Source organism: Triticum aestivum, chromosome 2A (genome assembly GCF_018294505.1).
Source record: "Triticum aestivum cultivar Chinese Spring chromosome 2A, IWGSC CS RefSeq v2.1, whole genome shotgun sequence".
Taxonomy (NCBI): domain Eukaryota; kingdom Viridiplantae; phylum Streptophyta; class Magnoliopsida; order Poales; family Poaceae; genus Triticum; species Triticum aestivum.
The window spans coordinates 83,844,979-83,863,349 of NC_057797.1; the positions used below are offsets into that span (position 1 = coordinate 83,844,979).

Consider the following 18,371-nt stretch of genomic DNA (forward strand, 5'->3'; position numbering starts at 1 on the left):
CCTAAACCTTGTCAATGCCTTTCCCTTAAAAGATAAAGGGAAGACCTTCTTATTGATAACATCCTCGGACATGCCTGAAAGCTTAAATAATCCACAAACTTAATCCACATAGATTAGGTGCATATCGGGATGTAATGTTCCATCTCCTGTAAAAGGATTAGCTAGCAGTTTCTCCATCATACCCGAAGGAATTTCAAAGTAAACATTTTCAGTAGGTTCAGTAGGTTGAGGAGCAACTCTTTGCTCTACTGGTCGGGGTGAAGATACCCCAAACAATCCCCTCAAAGGATTATTTTCCATAGTAACAAGTGACAGTAAATTTCAGCATACTATATAAATTTTTCCTTACCAAATTCCACCTACCAAAGGCGCTTCACTCCCCGGCAACAATGCCAGAAAAGAGTCTTGATGACCCATAAGTATAGGGGATCTATTGTAGTACTTTCGATAAGTAAGAGTGTCGAACCCAACGAGGAGCAGAAGGAAATGACAAGCAGTTTTCAGTAAGGTATTCTCTGCAAGCACTGAAATTATCGATAACAGATAGTTTTGTGATAAGGTAATTCGTAACAGGTAACAAGCAACAAAAGTAAACAAGGTGCAGCAAGGTGGCCTAATCCTTTTTGTAGCAAAGGACAAGCCTGGACAAACTCTTATATAAAGGAAAGCGCTCCCGAGGACACATGGGAATTATCGTCAAGCTAGTTTTCATCATGCTCATATGATTCGCGTTTGTTACTTTGATAATTTGATATGTGGATGGACCGGTGCTTGGGTACTATCCTTTCTTGGACAAGCATCCCACTTATGATTAACCTCCCTCTCAAGCATCCGCAACTACGAAGGAAGAATTAAGGTAAACCTAACCATAGCATTAAACATATGGATCCAAATCAGCCCCTTACGAAGCAACGCATAAACTAGGGTTTAAGCTTCTGTCATACTAGCAACCCATCATCTACTTATTACTTCCCAATGCCTTCCCCTAGGCCCAAACAATGGTGAAGTGTCATGTAGTCGACGTTCACATAACACCACTAGAGGAAAGACAACATACATCTCATCAAAATATTGAACGAATACCAAATTCACATGACTACTTATAGCAAGACTTCTCCCATGTCCTCAGAAACAAACGTAACTACTCACAAATCATATTCATGTTCATAATCAGAGGGGTATTAATATGCATAAAGGATCTGAACATATAATCTTCCACCGAATAAACCAACTAGCATCAACTACAAGGAGTAATCAACACTACTAGCAACCCACAGGTACCAATGTGAGGTTTTGAGACAAAGATCGGATACAAGAGATGAACTAGGATTTTAGAGGAGATGGTGTTGGTGAAGATGTCGATTGAGATTGACCGCCTCCCGATGAGAGGATCGATGGTGATGACGATTGTGACGATTTCCCCCTCCCGGAGGGATGTTTCCCCGGCAGAATAGCTCCCCCGGAGCCCTAGATTGGTTCCGCCAAGGTCCCGCCTCGAGACGGCGGCACTTCATCCCGGAAACTTCCTTCTGATTTTTTCCAGGGCAAAAGATACCAGAAGATGGGCATCGGGGGCCTTCCAGGTGGCCCACGAGGCAAGGGGGCGCACCCTCCACCCTCGTGGACGGTGGGTGGCCCCCCTCTGGTACTTCCTTCGCCCAGTATTTTTTATATATTCCAAAACTGACTTTCGTGGAGTTTCATGACTTTTGGAGTTGTGCAGAATAGGTCTCTAATATTTGCTCCTTTTCCAGCCCAGAATTCCAGCTGCTGGTATTCTCCTTCTTCATGTAAACCCTTGTAAAATAAGAGAGAAACGACATAAGTATTGTGACATAATGTGTAATAACAAACCATGATGCAATAAATATTGATATAAAAGCATGATGCAAAATGGACGTATCATACGCCCACCAAAAAAAGTGAATGAAACATAAACTAATTTTAGTTATTCATGCATCCTTTATTGTTCTTTTTATATATTTAAAAAATACACAAGGTTCCTTTCGTGCAAGGTAGAACGCTTCATCCAACCTTTTGTATTCCCTCCTTTTCTTTTTGTTTTGTTTCCCCCCTCTTATCTCTGTTTTTCCACCGGTTTTATTTTAAAACAGTCTTAACTGTCCCATCTTTTATTGACTTGCCCCAAAAAATATTTTCTTTGATAAGCCAATAAGTTGCCACCATATAAAATCCTACTGTAGAACGTAAATCACGAGAAGGATTTAATGAACATTTATTTACATATTCACTTTAATATGAGAAGATTAATCGCACTAGTTATTTGGTATAAAGTTCCATAAAGTAAGTTGTTCGGTATAAAGTTGTTTTAGGGCATCCACAATGTGAGGATGCTAAATCTATGACACGATCAGAACTTTGGCATCCATATCAAATCAAGTATTTCTCCACATCGTTTCCCAATTTGTGTGTAGTAGGCCCCACTGCTGAATAGAATGCAATTAAAAATTGCCATATCTATGCTCACCATATGTTGCTTGTGCTAGTTTAGTGAGATTCGCGTAGTATTTTATTTTCCGAAGTAGCTTGGCATCGGAGGACGAAGAAACTTCAGTTTCCATTTTCTTTGGCTATAGCACTAGCCTCCACAGTGTGTAATGGACTAATGAAGCTACCAAAAGCCAAAACTCAATTTTACAATGTTAGTTGGTACACACTATGGGTGCCCTTAAAAGCAACTACAAAAGTTTATTTAACACAAAGCAACTAAAAAAGTTTTTTTAAACAAAAGTATAAACAAAGCACCCTTGCATTTGCTTTGTGTTTGTTTCATTTATATAACAGTGTTGCTATACACACGACACTGGGTAGCCGATTTGCGCACGATCGCACTGATCCGGCCGTGCATGCGTTGGACAAAGTGGAGGCCAGCGGTTAGATCACGCATCGTCCAACGTTCGGCTGCTATGTATCGGCTGCATAGTAGTTTCGTTTATATAAACCAGTTGCATTCCGAGCCCGAGCCCCTCCCGTCTCCCCCGCCGCAGCACCCTGCCAGTGCCATCTGCCATGGCCTCACCACCGCGCGTCCTCCTCGGGCACACCCTCCTCCTCCCCGTCCTACCGCTCCTCGCCTGCGCCGGGCTCGTCCTCGAGGACGGCTACACCGTCTCCACGGTCTCCGACCTAAACCCCATCGGGACCCACCCCTACGCGCTCCTCCCGCGGCCCCGCGCCGGGGACCTCGTCCTCCTCGATTCCGCCGGATCCACGCTCTACACCCTCCCCCTCCCCGTCTCCGCGGACGCCGGGCCGCGGAGGCTCGCGAGGGGCGCCGGCGCCTTCGGCCGCGGCCACCCCCGCAGCATCGCCGTCGACGGCGCCGACAACGTCTACGTCGCCGACCGCGCCAACGGCTCCGTCCGCAAGGTCGCGCCCTCCGGTAAGTTCGGTGTACTTGCATGCCCGTTACTTTATTGAGGGTTTAGTTAGGGTTTGTTCGATGCCCTGTTAAAAATGGTGGCGACGGCCGCATTAATGCCCGTGTTGGAATGTTGTGCACCTGTCGCTTTCATCAGGCTGGGCTGTGTTGTAGTAGATCGGAATTTTCCTCACGTTCCGCTCCTTATCTGAGATGGCTTAGTAAATTCAGTAGCGGATGATTCAGGATTACCTGTGCCCCCGTACAGTGGAAGCATGGCTCTAGTAATTGGCGAATTCGCAACTGCATATCTGCACCTTATGTGCGGCATATTTCTCACTTACCATGATTCGACGGTTTTTAATGAGCGTACCACTTATTTGTGGTTGCGGCATCTCAATTTGTTCGATATCATGATTGTGATGCTTATCCATGTCAACTCAAAGATGATACTACATTGGATCTCAATCCTCGCAACCTTCCCTTTGTTCCATTCATCTGTAACCAGTCAACACTGCCAAGCTATGCCATTTTAAAACTAAGGAATGGTATTTCATCGTTTAGTAGTTTTTCTTGTCTCCTATTTGTAGGGCTGTAAGATATCCATATATAGTGGTGCCATGTAGTGTTTTTTTTAACCTTGGTGCTATGTGGTGTTTCATGTTTGTCAATCATGCTTGCCAATTTCTGTACACGGAAAAGTGATGTTATGTAAGCACTTTTGGCCAATAATGTGTTATTTCTCCTGATTACTTTTAAATCTATATAATTGGTAGGCTATACTACTACAATTGCTGGAGGGTACTCAGCAGGGACTGGTCACAGGGATGAACCTGCACAGAATGCTACCTTTTCGCCTGATTTTGAGCTTACTTATATCCCCAAAATTTGTGCACTGTTGGTTGCTGACAGAGGAAATCGATTGATTAGACAAATCAAGCTAAAGCCAGAAGATTGTGCACATGAGAACCAGAAAGGTGAGTTCAGATGGGCTTTCTACTTGTGTTAGCATTACAATTACATAAACCAGTGAAGTACCACTGTTCCAGTATTGAACTGCTCTGGTCTTTAATCTTACTACCTGGTATTATCAGTAAATTGTAGGTTTGATGATCATGTGAGTTCCCTAATCTGAATATGAATCAGGGTTTTACTGTAGGTCCATGCATGTCACACAGGCATGTATGTACAGAATTATACTCCCTCTGTCCCAAAATAACTGTCTCAACTTTGTACTAACTTTAGTATAAAGTTGTACTAAGCTCGAGACACTTATTTTGGGACGGAGGGAGTATATTAATTAATACTCCTATATGACATCAATGCTGGGTTGTGTCAAGTTAAGGTGTCAGAATATTCAGCACTTTTACTGAATAAATATTGACCTTCTTTGTTACTGAAATTGTGTTATGTTCGTTGATCAGCAGATCAGACTGATTGTACATGATATTTCAAACATTTTTTTAGCATGCTCTGCATATTTTGCTAACAATACCTAGTACTGTGATAGTGAGAATACTGATCTAATGTTTGCAGGCCCATTTATGAGATTCCGTTTGTGAAGAAAAAAATCATTAATAATTATCCTATGTAATTACTGGTTTTACTACTAACATGTTGTAAAAAATTGCAATGATCTCACGCTGTTGGTATTATTATCATGAACTAACAGGCCTGGGAACCACATCTGCCTCAACCATTGCAATATTGGCTGCGCTGTTTGGTTCAATTATTGGGTTCTTAGTCAGGCATTTCTACCCTTTCCATGTGAGTGTGTCTCTGCTTCCTTTATTACTTCAGAAAAGATCAATACAGTAATTAAGACAGGTGTACCTGAAACATGTAGGCAGGAAGTCTCCATCAACCGCTTTTTCAGCAGGATACAGAGGCAATACAGGAGAACCCAGAGGAAGGCCGCACTGATCAGCTGCTCCGACATCAGAAACGCAATTGCTAACTCCATGCTTTCTACCGTCCTGCTGAAACTAGTTAGAGTTAGTGTTGGTTATCTTACTGTTGTGTTACCTAGTATTAGGCTAGAGCGAGGAGTTGCCTGTAAGCCTTCTCCTTGTCCTTCTCCTTGTCCTTCTCTTCTTGATCTAGACATGGCTGGTACTACTACTCCTGCCATTGGTCTTGACAACGAAGCACTGCCTTCTACCGAGCTTTTGGGGGATTTCGTCGGCTTCGATGATAGTGACAGCGCTACGGATGAGGGCAATGAATCCGCCTTTGATGGCAGTGCTACTCAGGATGAGAATAAAGAGATGTCGCTTGACAGGGATTTGTGGGCGCTTCTTGATAACCCACAAGGCAGCTCTAAGAAAATAGACAATATGATCGAGGCCAACTTATCGGACTTTTCAGGTCAAGACAAGTATTGCAGCCCAGCTGTTAACTATTCTGGAGTAAGCAGGAGGTTCCATGGAGGTAGCAAGGTTCTCTGAGCTTGCTGTAAGTGAATATTAGTTGTATTAGTGGCTAGTGTTTGCCTGCCTAAATGTCTAAATAACAACTGTGTTAGTATTTGCACGTATGAAAACCGTACTCGGCGTATCTACTGTGGCAGTGGCATGGAAGTATGTAACTAATGTACCTCGTTCATGGTGAACTACGGTTGTTTTATGTGAATATAATTAGCTTTCGTGCCATTGGTTGGCTGATTGCTTAAGCCGCTTCGAAGTTCTATGGCTTTGTTGTGGCTTGTGAGGAACTGAGCCTGGCTGCAAATTAAAGAGCATGATTATAATATGTTCGCCAATATTCAATGTTTCTTCTTCTTAATCTTCTTATATAAAAAGAGGGAGTTGTGAAGATCCAACATATCTCAGTTCAACCATGTCACTCCAATGGTCTATGTTCCTTCCATGTTTAGCGCTAATCATGTTTAGTACTCAACACGGTTAGGGCACTCCCCTGAATACTTACTTTCGAAAGAAAAACTCCCTCCCAAACGCTTAATAGTACATCTGAGGAGCCATACCAAGTTTTGGTTATTGCCAAAACTATTAGCTTGAAATGGAAACCAACACCAACACATATGCACACAATACAAGTTTGGATTATATTTTCAAAATCATTTGTCTAGCAACCATGGGATATAGGGTGTTGGCATGGAAACTACTATATCGACAGCTTCAAATTATTTTCAAAACTACTCCCTCTATAAACTAATATAAGAGTGTTTAGATCACTAAAGTAGTAATCTAAACGCTCTTATATTAGTTTACGGAGGGAGTACTAGCTTAAAATAAAAATCAACACCAATACATCTCCTTGAGAGGAAACTTCGGATTATTTCCAAAATCACTTGTGTAGCAGCGACTGGACATGCATAACATCACCGGCTATGTGCACATTCGATGCAGCAAAACCAATATCACACGCGTGACACGACGATCATTGCTTGTGTACCGCAGCATGATCACGGCAAGATTCGAGTAGGGCAAGGCAGCGAGGGTTACATCCTCCATGGTTATCAAACTTCGTCATTTTTCTTTATGAGCGGAGGCTGATTTTGCAGAATATACAAGCAGGAAGCGCTCTTATCCTCGCCATGCCACACCCACGTTTCCCTCAGCTAGCAACCCGGCAGCGGCCGCCAAGGATGATGGAGCCTACTGATCACCCATGATGACAATTGTGGCTGGTCCAAAGAAGGCACAATCAAGCAACACATCGTCCTCGGAACCTATAGAAGCAAACTCAGCCAATAGCAATTACCACATTATTACACCTCTTTATCAATTATGTTAGATTAGTATCCTATTAGACATTTTGTTGATTCTATTGAAATTATCACCCCCTAACCAGGATAGGTGAGGAAATTCCTTTCTACGGTTACACATGCGTTTGCACATGCCCAATCACTAGTTGTTGGTAGTCACCGACTCATGAGATTCTCATCATGCTGTTGAGTTAAGCCTAACCAAACACCCACCAAATAAAAAAATTAGAAACACCATTCTATTACATAGGAGCGCAAATGAGTCCAATTTAGAGCTCCTACCAACACAATTGTCAAGCTGAAACAACACGAAACACGGTACATGGCAGAAAGATAACAGAGATACTGTCGGCTATGACTCCTCATGTCTTCTTCTGTGTCGTTTATTTAAAACATGTGCTTTATGATCTGGGAGTACTCACGATTTGGTCACAAAGCATGGCCCCGTACCATACCGTCACAAATTAGATTAGTCTTTTACTTGCGGGGGGGAAACTAGATCGCTTTTAAAGCCTAACGACCCATGAAATGGAAAAGCAGGCTCCTATGCAAAACAGTTACACCTAGCGAAGACCCCTACTCCTCTATTCACCACCTCCAGGTCCAGGAGATGGCGAAGCAGCCACAGAGACGGACCAAGGCCAATGGACTTGTACCATTCATCATTTGACTTGTAAGGCTGAAGTGTCACTATAAAAGCTTGCTCGAGTTGTTGATCCACGGCCTCCTATATGTCATTGCAATTTAGAAATAGTTCTCCTGATACCTCTCAAGCCTCAAGGTTCTTGTTTCTCCCCCCTTGCCCATTGCTATAGCGATGTATTACAAAACTCAGATGTCCAGAATCCTCAAAATGTGTATACATGTCTTGGCTTGCATATTTATAGATGTGAATGACTAGAGAAAATCGTGCCTATATTTATTGTATGATCATGAGACAATCACGAAAATAAATGAATTCAATGCTTGGTTGGCCTTATATGCTACCCATATTTAATATCAAGTGATATACTAGTAATACTAGTACTTCCATTTGATGGAAAAGTGAGAGAAATTCAAACTTCAACAAACACATGCATATATCCATAACATATTTACACATCGATCTGACATTGTTGTCAGATTACAACACATGCATATTTCGAGGACTTCATTACACATTGATCAAACATTGTTATCAGATATTCGTACCAAAATCATGAATAGTCAGCCTTATCTTTTTGTGATAACTACATAGACATGTATCACACAAAGATGTAACTAAGGATGCATACCGATACATCATAGAGGAGCAACTTCTTACCTTAACATTTTGTGTTAGTCCCATATGCATTTGTCATTAACCAGCTATAGGTAAATCAATTGCCACACACATATATGTAATAGTTTCCCGTACACATGAAGCATGGATGCTAGCTCATATATTCAGCCTAAGTCAGTCTTAGAGGGAACTAGCATGATCTTATAATTAGAGCATACAAGAACCAACTATTGCTTGATCCACATAGTATATGCTACTCCATATTTAATACAAAGTGATATACTAATATGTTCGTTTGACCAAAAGATGAAAGAAATTTCGGACTTGAGGCAACGCATGCATATCCAGAATTTATTTGCACATCGATCTAATATTATTGTCAGATTACAGCACACACATATTTCTAGGACGTAACATTTGCATGCCTAGCTTGTAGTTTTGATTTATGTGTGCCTTACTGGATCGAGGATCAATTTGTAGTGGCTTCGAAAAGCGAGGAACTCAGTATCATAGCTGAATGTTATGCATCTTTTTTGTACAATACTACCATGGGAAAGCATTGATATGTACCCCTCCGTTTCAAATTACTCGTCGCAGAAATGGATGTATCTAGAACTAAAATATATCTAGATACATCCATACCCACGACAAGTAATTCGGAACGGAGGGAGTAGCATTTGGCTCTTGTTGAACGAAATGACTAGAGTTGTTTCTTGTAAGCGGTTGGTTAATGGTAAATATGCACTTGTGTTTACGTAAATGATGATCTTTGATTTGTATGCACTGAATATTAAGTAACACCCGTCTTCCGCCAGCGGCCCCTCTCTCCTCCCTCCAACCCGGCGCTCGCCTCCGCCTCCGCCTGCGCCTCCACGCGCGCGCGCCATCCGTCGCCTCGCGGCCTCGCCTCCGAGGCCACTACACCAGCGGCCATCCGATTCATGCGGCACGCGGCTAGGAGAGCTGCGGCCACGCTGCTATCGCCGTCGACTCTCCCGCCTCCCTCCTCCGCGCCGCTATCGTCGCCGGCTCCCTCCTCCGCGCCGCTCCTCCAGCGACCCCAGTCCCTTCGCGCAAGAGCGCCCGAGGCAGGACTGGCCCGGACTCCCCGCGAGCGCGTCCCCGTTCCGAGCCCCTGCGTGAGAGGATCCCACTTCCACGATGCACGCGGGGTGCTCGACGGAACGCCTACGAGGAGCGCGGCCGCGTGGACGGCGGCCATCGCTGGCTGCGCGCGCACCGGACGGCACGCGGACGGCATGGGCGCGTTCGCGGAGATGCTCGCCGAGGGCGGAGCCGCGCCGAACGCGTTTGTTCTCGCGGCCGTCCTCAGGTGCTGCTCGGGGCTCGGCGACGTGGCGTCAGGCAAGCGCATCCATGGGTGGCTGCTGAGGAACGGGGTGCATCTGGACCGGGTGCTGTGCAATGCCGTTATCGATATGTACGCCAAGTGTGGGGACTGCGAGCGGGCTAAGCGGGCATTCAGAGCAATGGCCGAGGTCGACGCCGTCTCCTGGAACATCGTGATCAGCGCGTGTCTGCAGAGCGGCGACGTTCGTGGGGCGATGCAGCTGTTTGATGACTCGCCGGTGCGAGACACTTCGAGCTGGAACACAGTCATCAGCGGCTTGATGCGGAATGGGTGCGCTGCCAAGGCGCTGGACCGCCTGTATCATATGGCACGAGCTGGAGTGGAGTTTAATCACTACACATACTCCACGGCACTTGCCTTGGCTGGCATGCTTTCTTTGATGGACCTCGGCCTGCAGCTCCATGGCCGTGTGCTGACAGCTGCACTGGAGACTGACGCATTTGTTCGGAGCTCTCTCATGGACATGTACTGCAAGTGCGGCTCAATGAACGCTGCTGCGTTGATCTTTGATAGATGGTCGCATCTTACCGGTGACGTGAAATTTGCATGGAGCACAATGGTCGCTGGATACGTCCAGAATGGCAGGGAGGAAGAAGCTTTCGAGTTCTTCCGGTTGATGCTGCGTCAAGGGGTTGCTGCAGATCAGTTCACCCTCACCAGTGCGGTTGCAGCGTGTGCAAATGCAGGGATGGTTGAGCAAGGCAGGCAAGTGCACGGGTGCGTCGAGAAGCTAGGGCACAGTTTTGATGCACCATTGGCATCTATCATCGTCGACATGTATGCTAAGTGTGGCAACCTTGACGACGCTTGCAGGATGTTTGACATACCTCCCACGAAGAACGTTGCTCTCTGGACTTCAATGCTGTGCTCCTATGCGTCCCATGGGAAAGGTAGGATGGCCATAGAACTCTTCAACAGAATGATTGCAGAAAAGATCAAGCCAAATGAGGTCACCCTTGTCGGTGTTCTATCTGCCTGTAGCCACGGCAGATTGGTCAGTGAAGGAGAGCACTTCTTCAAGCTAATGCAAGAAGAGTATGGAATTGTTCCAAGCATCGAACATTACAATTGCATGGTTGATCTTTATGGTCGAGCTGGACTGCTAGACAAAGCAAATAATTTCATCAACGAAAACAAGATTAAGCATGAATCTATTGTTTGGAAGACATTACTGTCAGCTTGTCGGGTTCACAAGGACATGGAGCACGCAAAACTTGCTTCTGAAAGTTTGATTCAACTGGAGCAATGTGATGCTGGATCATATGTTATGCTGTCAAACATGTATGCCACTCACAGCAAATGGCGTGACACTTCGAAGCTCAGAAGTTTGATGCGGGAAAGGGGGGTTCGAAAGCAACCCGGACAATCTTGGATCCATCTGAAGAACATTGTGCATACTTTTGTCGCAGGGGACACGGCGCACCCGAGATCATCTGAAATTTATACCTGCTTGGCAAAGTTGATGGAGAGAATAAAGGAACTGGGGTACACCAGTAGAATTGATCTTGTTGCTCATGATGTGGAGGAGGAACAAAGGGAGACAGTTCTGAGGTTCCACAGTGAGAAGCTTGCCATGGCGTTTGGGATCATCAGCACTCCCAATGGGACTCCGCTTCGAATCTTCAAGAACCTGCGTATTTGTGTGGACTGCCATGAAGCAATCAAGTATGTAAGCCGAGCCACAGATAGGGAGATCGTTGTGCGAGATTTGTACCGGTTTCATCATTTCAAGGATGCAAGGTGTTCTTGTGAGGATTTCTGGTGAAAGATTTACCTCAACAATTTTGGTGGCAAATTTTTCACACGTGGGTCGAAGTTTTTCCTCCTTCTCCTCTTCCCGCACCCGCACATTTGCTCCTCTGCACACTCGGTTGTTGCCGCCAGCACCTTTCAACAACGCACCTCGTCATCCTGGTCGCCACCTTTGAACTCCGCCCCTTCTTTGTAATGGTGCCCATGGTGAGCGGGCGGTCGTTATGTTACGCGGAGGGCATCATGATCTGATGGGTGACAACGGGGGTCCTCGCTGACCAGCTACGGCGATGGCAGCATTGGCACTGCTCCGACTACTTTGTGTCGTCCTTCCTGGTCGCGTGGCTTCTTCATGGCAGGAGCAGTGGGAGGTGGACATGCGGTTGGTTGAAGGTAGGAGAGCGAAGGTTGAGGAAGGTGCGGTGAGCTTCATGTCAACCAGAGAAGGGACAGAAGGGCGCGATGGGGTCGAAGGAGTGCGAAGTGGTGGTGAAGGCCAAATCCGACGTGCAGAGGCCGGGACAGTGCAATTGGAACCATGGCGATCGGAGAAGGGCAGCCCTAGGAAGGCAGCGGCGACTGTGCACGGAAGAGCGGGCGAAGTCGAATGCGATTGGTAGGACACGTCCTATCCGCCAAGGGTACAAAAACAGTGTCAGCCCTTTCTTGTTCTAAATTTTTTATAATCTGGAACTCCTGTAAAGATTATATCACTCCCGGGGAAGATTTTTTTTTTTTTTTTGAGGATCTTGGTGTCCATTAAGATGGAACAATGAAGCGACCTTTAAGATCGGAGATGCATGACTAAACGGCCCATGCAAATAGTGGAGGGACACAAGTAGCTCCAGCAGACTTTGGCAAATTTTTGCAGTTAAAAAAAGCAAAAAATGCTACACCTACGTAAAAGCTGTGCTCTTAACGTTTTTTTTTTTGGATGTGCTCTTTACGTAATATTCCTACTCCGTCCATATATATAAGGCCTAATGTGTTTTCCGAGAATGCCTTTGACTATTGATAAGAAGGATAGTATATAAGATGTATAATCTGAAAATTATAACATTGAAAACTCCTTTCACATACGAATTTGACGGTATGCTTTGTGTATCTTACATGTCATATGTTATTACTCTGAGATATGGATAAAGGGAGTAACTATCCTCTCCACGATGCCTCCTATTTAGCGCGGTTCCCACTGGCGAACAAGCCAATGCGCACCGCGCACCCTTTTGGGACGTCCCTTCTTTTTTTGCCTCATTTTCAAGCCTTATTATTATTATTTTAAAATAATACGAAATTTCATAAAAATCAAAATTTGTAGAAAAAATATGAATTATGAAAGAATGTTCATGGACTGAAAAAATGTTGGCATGTTCAAAAATTGTTCTCGGTTTGAAAAAAGAAAATGTTCAGGAAATCAAATGTTGTTCATGATTGTGAAAAAAATGCTTTCAAATTAAAAAAATGATTGCTGATTCAAAAAAGTCATTAATTCAAAAAAAAATCCATGCATCTTAGAAATGATCACTGATTCAAAAAATGTTCACGAGTTTCAAAACAATGGTCACAATTTCGAAAGTTATTTGTGAATTTCCAAAAATTGTTAACAAACTCAAAACTGTTCACGAATTAAAAAAATGTTTGCTAATTTGTATAAAATTGTTGATGTATTCGAAACTGTTTGTGATTTCATAAAATTGTTTGGGAAATAAAAAAGTGTTTGTGAATTTGAAATAATGTTCATGAATTCAAACTATGTTCACAAAATTCAATAAATGTTCATTTTTCGGGTCTCATGGCCGACGGCAGATAGGGAACAGGCGCCGGCGGTCATTTTAGTCTATGTTTAGAGCGTGTTCTAGTTAAAAAAATGTCTAAATGTAATGAATTTGTTTTGTTTTAAATGAAAAATATCTGGTTTTATTATGTAAAATAAATATTTTGGATTGTTTGAGTTTGAATCAAATTTGTTCAATATCATTGAATTTAATTTGAAATGTAACCCGGACATACGCGGCTACCTTTAGATGCGGGAGTAAATTTGCAAGTTCCTGACATAGCGCTGCCCATGGACGCGTCGAGGTATAGGAGGTCAGATTAGTTGAGTCCGATTGTACGTGCTCTACTGCTACGACCTCGGTCCGCTGTTTATTTGACCCCTTGGTATTTTAAGCTATATTTTAACCATCTATGGACTACTATAAAATATAAATTATATGCTATAAAAAATTATATTCTTGGATCTATATTTGAAAGAGCTTTCCGACAATGTAATTTTTGTGACATGTGGTTTACATTTTGTTAGTTAAATTTTTAGGTTAAACTATAGCCCAACGTAAGAGAGCGCTAATAAACACCCTTAGCGAACGCGGAACGATGCGGGACGGGCCGCAGACAATCATGTTGTGCACTTTGCATCCTGAATGAGTTAATCCGAAACTAGCAACTCAAAAAAAAAGTTAATCCGAAACTAGCAACTCAAAAAAAAAAGTTAATCCGAAACTAGCAACTCAAAAAAAAAGTTAATCCGAAACTAGCCGTTGGGAGGGAATGAGAATCCACCCATTGGCGGCCTCGTGCGCGCCCTCGTCTTCTTCCCCGCGCCCATCTCTGCAGCGCCAGGAATCGCTCGCGGGCGCGCCACATTTATGACACCACCACCGCACCACACTCCTCCCCCACCTTACCTACCTACCTACGAGCCCGCCCCTCCCCTCCCCTCGCCACCGCAGCGCCTCTCCCGGACTCCACCGCCACCCTGCCCCTGCTTCCATCCGTGCACAGAGCTCCCGGCACCATGCCGCTGCGGCCAGGCGGTAACCGCGCGGCCGCCCTGCTGCTCGTCCTGCACTGCTTCTGCTGCGCCCCGCTCCTCTTCCCTCCTCCGGCGGCCGCCGCCCACGGGCATCATCCGGCAGGGGACGGCGTCGTGATCAGCGAGGCGGACCGGCAGGGCCTGCAGGCCATCAAGGGGGACCTCGCCGACCCCCGCGGCTTCCTCCGCTCCTGGAACGCCACCGGCCTCGGCGGTGCCTGCTCGGGCGCCTGGACGGGCATCAAGTGCGTCAACGGCAACGTCGTCGCCATCACGCTCCCCTGGCGCGGCCTGGCGGGCACCCTCTCCGCGCGCGGGCTCGGCCAGCTCACCCGGCTCCGCCGCCTCAGCCTCCACGACAACGTCATCGCCGGGGCCGTCCCCAGCTCGCTCGGCTTCCTCCCCGACCTCCGCGGCCTCTACCTCTTCAACAACCGCTTCTCCGGCGCCGTCCCGCCCGAGATCGGCCGCTGCCTCGCGCTGCAGTCGTTCGACGCCAGCAGCAATCTCCTCACCGGCGTCCTCCCGGCCTCGATTGCCAACTCCACCAAGCTCATCCGCCTCAACCTCAGCCGCAACGCCATCTCCGGCGAGGTCCCCGCCGAGGTCGTCGGCTCCTCGTCGCTCCTCTTCCTCGACCTCTCGTACAACAAGCTCTCCGGCCGCATCCCCGACTCTTTCGGGGGCGGATCCAAGGCGCCGTCCTCGTCCTCGCGGAAGGAAGCCGTCACCGGGAGCTACCAGCTGGTCTTCCTCAGCCTCGCGCACAACTCGCTCGACGGGCCGGTGCCGGAGTCGCTCACCGGGCTCAGCAACCTGCAGGAGCTGGACCTGGCCGGCAACAACCTCAACGGCTCCATCCCCGCCCGGCTGGGCTCGCTTCACGACCTCAAGACGCTTGACCTCTCAGGCAACGCACTCGCCGGAGAGATCCCTGAGAGCCTCGCAAACCTCACCGCGACGCTCCACTCCTTCAACGTCTCCTACAACAACCTCTCCGGCGCGGTGCCGGCGTCGCTCGCCCACAAGTTTGGGCCCACCTCCTTCGCCGGTAACATACTGCTCTGCGGCTACTCTGCTTCCTCGCCGCCCTGTCCCGTGTCTCCGTCTCCGGCGCCGGCATCAACCTCGCAGGGGACAACCGGGCGCCACGGCCTCCGCAGGTTCAGCACCAAGGAGCTCGCACTGATCATCGCCGGGATCGTGATCGGCGTCCTCATCTTGCTGTCGCTCTGCTGCCTCCTGCTCTGCTTACTGACAAGGAAGAAGAAGTCCAGCACTGGCACTGGAGCACGGAGCGGGAAGCAGTCGTCAAGCAAGGACGTTGCCGGCGCCGCTGCTGCAGCTGCCGGGCGAGGCGAGAAGCCGGGGGCGTCCGAGGCGGAGTCCGGCGGCGACGTGGGTGGCAAGCTGGTGCACTTCGACGGGCCGCTGGCGTTCACGGCCGACGACCTGCTGTGCGCCACCGCGGAGATCATGGGGAAGAGCACGTACGGCACGGTGTACAAGGCGACGCTGGAGGACGGCAGCCTGGTGGCCGTGAAGCGGCTGCGGGAGAAGATCACCAAGGGGCAGAAGGAGTTCGAGGCCGAGGCGGCGGCGCTGGGCAAGGTCCGGCACCCCAACCTGCTCTCGCTCAGAGCCTACTACCTCGGCCCCAAGGGGGAGAAGCTGCTCGTCTTCGATTACATTCCCAAGGGCAGCCTCTCCGCCTTCTTGCACGGTGAGATTCCCTCCTTGAAAATTCTTCATCCATTGAAGCTGGGTTCTTCAGCTCTGTGGTTCTGACATTTGGTTGGTTCATGGCGTTGGTTCAGCTCGAGCTCCCAACACGCCGGTGGACTGGGCGACGCGGATGGCGATCGCCAAGGGGACGGCCCGCGGGCTCGCCTACCTCCACGACGACATGAACATCCTCCACGGCAACCTCACCGGCAGCAACGTGCTCCTCGACGACGACTCCAGCCCCAGGATCGCCGACATCGGCCTGTCCCGCCTCATGACGGCCGCCGCCAACTCGAGCGTGCTCGCCGCGGCGGGCGCGCTGGGGTACCGCGCGCCGGAGCTGTCCAAGCTCAAGAAGGCCAGCGGCAAGACGGACGTGTACAGCCTCGGCGTCATCATCCTGGAGCTGCTCACCGGCAAGTCCCCCGCCGACACGACCAACGGCATGGACCTGCCGCAGTGGGTGGGGTCCATCGTGAAGGAGGAGTGGACCAACGAGGTGTTCGACCTGGAGCTGATGCGGGACACGGCCGCCGGCCCGGAGGGGGACGAGCTCATGGACACGCTCAAGCTCGCGCTGCAGTGCGTCGAGGCCTCGCCGTCGGCCCGGCCCGAGGCGCGGGAGGTGCTGCGGCAGCTCGAGGAGATCCGGCCCGGGCCAAGCGAGGAAGGCCATGTTGCTTCTGCAAGCAACGAGTAGAGGGAGTGAACTAGAGAGGAAAGAAGATTGTTACATTGAGGTTTAGTTTTTTTTTTTTTGATAATTCTTTGGTTCATTTGATTTGAAAATCTAGTATATTTATAAGCTGAAGGGATTGTCCTTCTTTTTCATTTTCTATAGTTTGTATAGGCAAATACGTATTATTTGCACCACTAGAATCTCTGTCAGGAATTCCAAACCCATATAAACATTATTGATTTTTCACAAGCTGTTGAGCACATTCTGGTTCTGAATTTCTTACAGCCTCCCTCGTCGTGTAATTCAGAATTTCAAACTGAACTTTTGATATATGTTTAAAAGCGGTTCCAGTAAACCTTAAATAGTGGCTTCCAGTAACTTGGATTAATAAAGAGTAACAGCATATACAGGTATGGATAATCAATCTCCAGATATACCAACCGCCAAGGAAGAATGCTCACGACAAATAATCCCGTTTGCAGTAAGAAAGAAGTCTAGCATGCCAAAATTCTCTCCCAGATTGTTTACCAATCCAATCTCTGAACTTCCCTCTTATATAAGCAATTTATAAGAGGCATATTAGAGATCAGTTTACAAACAGAGTGGTTATATATATGTTTAAATATCATACTGATGTTGTTGTGCATTCAGACATACTACCATACTATCTCAAGGCCAAACATATACATGGAATACTTACTTCATCAGTTGAACTTCGCCCTTGCTGTTTAAATGATGAACTCACTCTAGTTTGCCCTTCGGCCAGAAAACCACATGGAGATGCCGCCCCAATCTCACCTTCAGTCAGAAAAAAACACTGGGCCTGAACCTCGCCTTCAGTGAGAAAACGAAAATACGGGGTCTGAATTGAACTCAATTTTATTCAATAGAAGTGAAAAGTCCATTAGTGATTTAAGCGTCAAAGGTTGTGCCTTCCATCCCATGGCTGGACTTGGTTGCTTGAGAAAGTTTGTCTTGTGTGAAAACTTTCGAATTGTCTCTAATTCGCTCTTCCAAATTCTGGCCACTAATTTTCAGACCATTTCGAGCTAGACTACCCAGCCCTCTCTCATCTCAAAGCAAAGCTCAGACTCTGCTACTATTATCACTTCCCTAGCCAAGCCATACTGCTTCAGGTCCTGGAGCTGGAGGTATTGGAAACTCAAGTGCTTCAAAAAGAGGAAATCTTGAAAAAGGTTTCTGCTTAGCTCTTGTTGCTTTATCCTTTGAACCAATGAAAACACGAAAATATTTCTTTGCCTTTTTTTTGTATAGCAGTTTTCAGCTTCAGTCCAGGGCGACAATTGCACTATATTATTATGATTATTCATGTTATTCAAGTTGTGCAAGTGAAAAGGCAATAATGACGAATACTTAATGAAGTGGCGGCGGCAGAGAAAGCTGGTATGATCATGCTTTGCTTTGTTTATGTACATATGTTTATCTGCGTGATTGCTTTATGGTGTTGTATGATAGTCATCTGGTGCATAACGAGAGTTTGATGATTCATGCTTCCTCATATTGAGTTCAATTAACTAGGAGTATATAATGAGTTATCTTGGATGTTAACATGCATTAAATTGTGTGACATAATATGGTATGTTACCATGATATTTCTCTTCTGAAGCAATCAGGTGGCTTAACTTGGCACATGTTCACAC

The 18,371-nt window shown here is 46.8% G+C and overlaps 3 protein-coding genes across 4 annotated transcripts; all 3 read left to right on the plus strand.

The window, feature by feature from the left end:
- Nucleotides 1–2,961: 2,961 nt before the first annotated feature.
- Nucleotides 2,962–6,033, plus strand: LOC123187661 (uncharacterized). 2 transcript variants are annotated; one of them, XM_044599580.1, is made up of 4 exons: nt 2,962–3,403; nt 4,159–4,359; nt 5,055–5,149; nt 5,229–6,033. In XM_044599580.1, the coding sequence occupies exons 1-4, from the start codon at nt 3,031–3,033 to the stop codon at nt 5,337–5,339; spliced, it is 780 nt and encodes a 259-aa protein (XP_044455515.1). In that variant the 5' UTR covers nt 2,962–3,030; the 3' UTR covers nt 5,340–6,033. The 2 variants fall into 2 exon arrangements, with proteins under 2 accessions (XP_044455515.1, XP_044455514.1); XM_044599579.1 differs by having other exon boundaries at nt 2,963–3,403; nt 5,233–6,033.
- Nucleotides 6,034–9,165: 3,132 nt separating this feature from the next.
- LOC123187663 (pentatricopeptide repeat-containing protein At5g04780, mitochondrial) lies at nt 9,166–12,396 on the plus strand. The gene has a single exon (XM_044599581.1). The coding sequence runs from the start codon at nt 9,312–9,314 to the stop codon at nt 11,505–11,507; it is 2,196 nt and encodes a 731-aa protein (XP_044455516.1). The 5' UTR covers nt 9,166–9,311; the 3' UTR covers nt 11,508–12,396.
- Nucleotides 12,397–14,067: 1,671 nt separating this feature from the next.
- On the plus strand, nt 14,068–16,956 carry LOC123187664 (probable leucine-rich repeat receptor-like protein kinase IMK3). Its single transcript, XM_044599582.1, has 2 exons — nt 14,068–16,029; nt 16,124–16,956. The coding sequence occupies exons 1-2, from the start codon at nt 14,289–14,291 to the stop codon at nt 16,729–16,731; spliced, it is 2,349 nt and encodes a 782-aa protein (XP_044455517.1). The 5' UTR covers nt 14,068–14,288; the 3' UTR covers nt 16,732–16,956.
- Nucleotides 16,957–18,371: the final 1,415 nt, after the last annotated feature.

Bases quoted from the DNA above. Each gene is read 5' to 3' on its own strand.
- LOC123187664 (XM_044599582.1), top strand. From the start codon at position 14,289: ATGCCGCTGCGGCCAGGCGGTAACCGCGCGGCCGCCCTGCTGCTCGTC. The intron at 16,030-16,123 runs GTGAGATTCCCT...GCGTTGGTTCAG, and splicing joins CCTCTCCGCCTTCTTGCACG to CTCGAGCTCCCAACACGCCG.
- LOC123187663 (XM_044599581.1), top strand. From the start codon at position 9,312: ATGCGGCACGCGGCTAGGAGAGCTGCGGCCACGCTGCTATCGCCGTCG.
- LOC123187661 (XM_044599579.1), top strand. From the start codon at position 3,031: ATGGCCTCACCACCGCGCGTCCTCCTCGGGCACACCCTCCTCCTCCCC. The intron at 3,404-4,158 runs GTAAGTTCGGTG...TATAATTGGTAG, and splicing joins CCGCAAGGTCGCGCCCTCCG to GCTATACTACTACAATTGCT. The intron at 5,150-5,232 runs GTGAGTGTGTCT...ACATGTAGGCAG, and splicing joins GGCATTTCTACCCTTTCCAT to GAAGTCTCCATCAACCGCTT.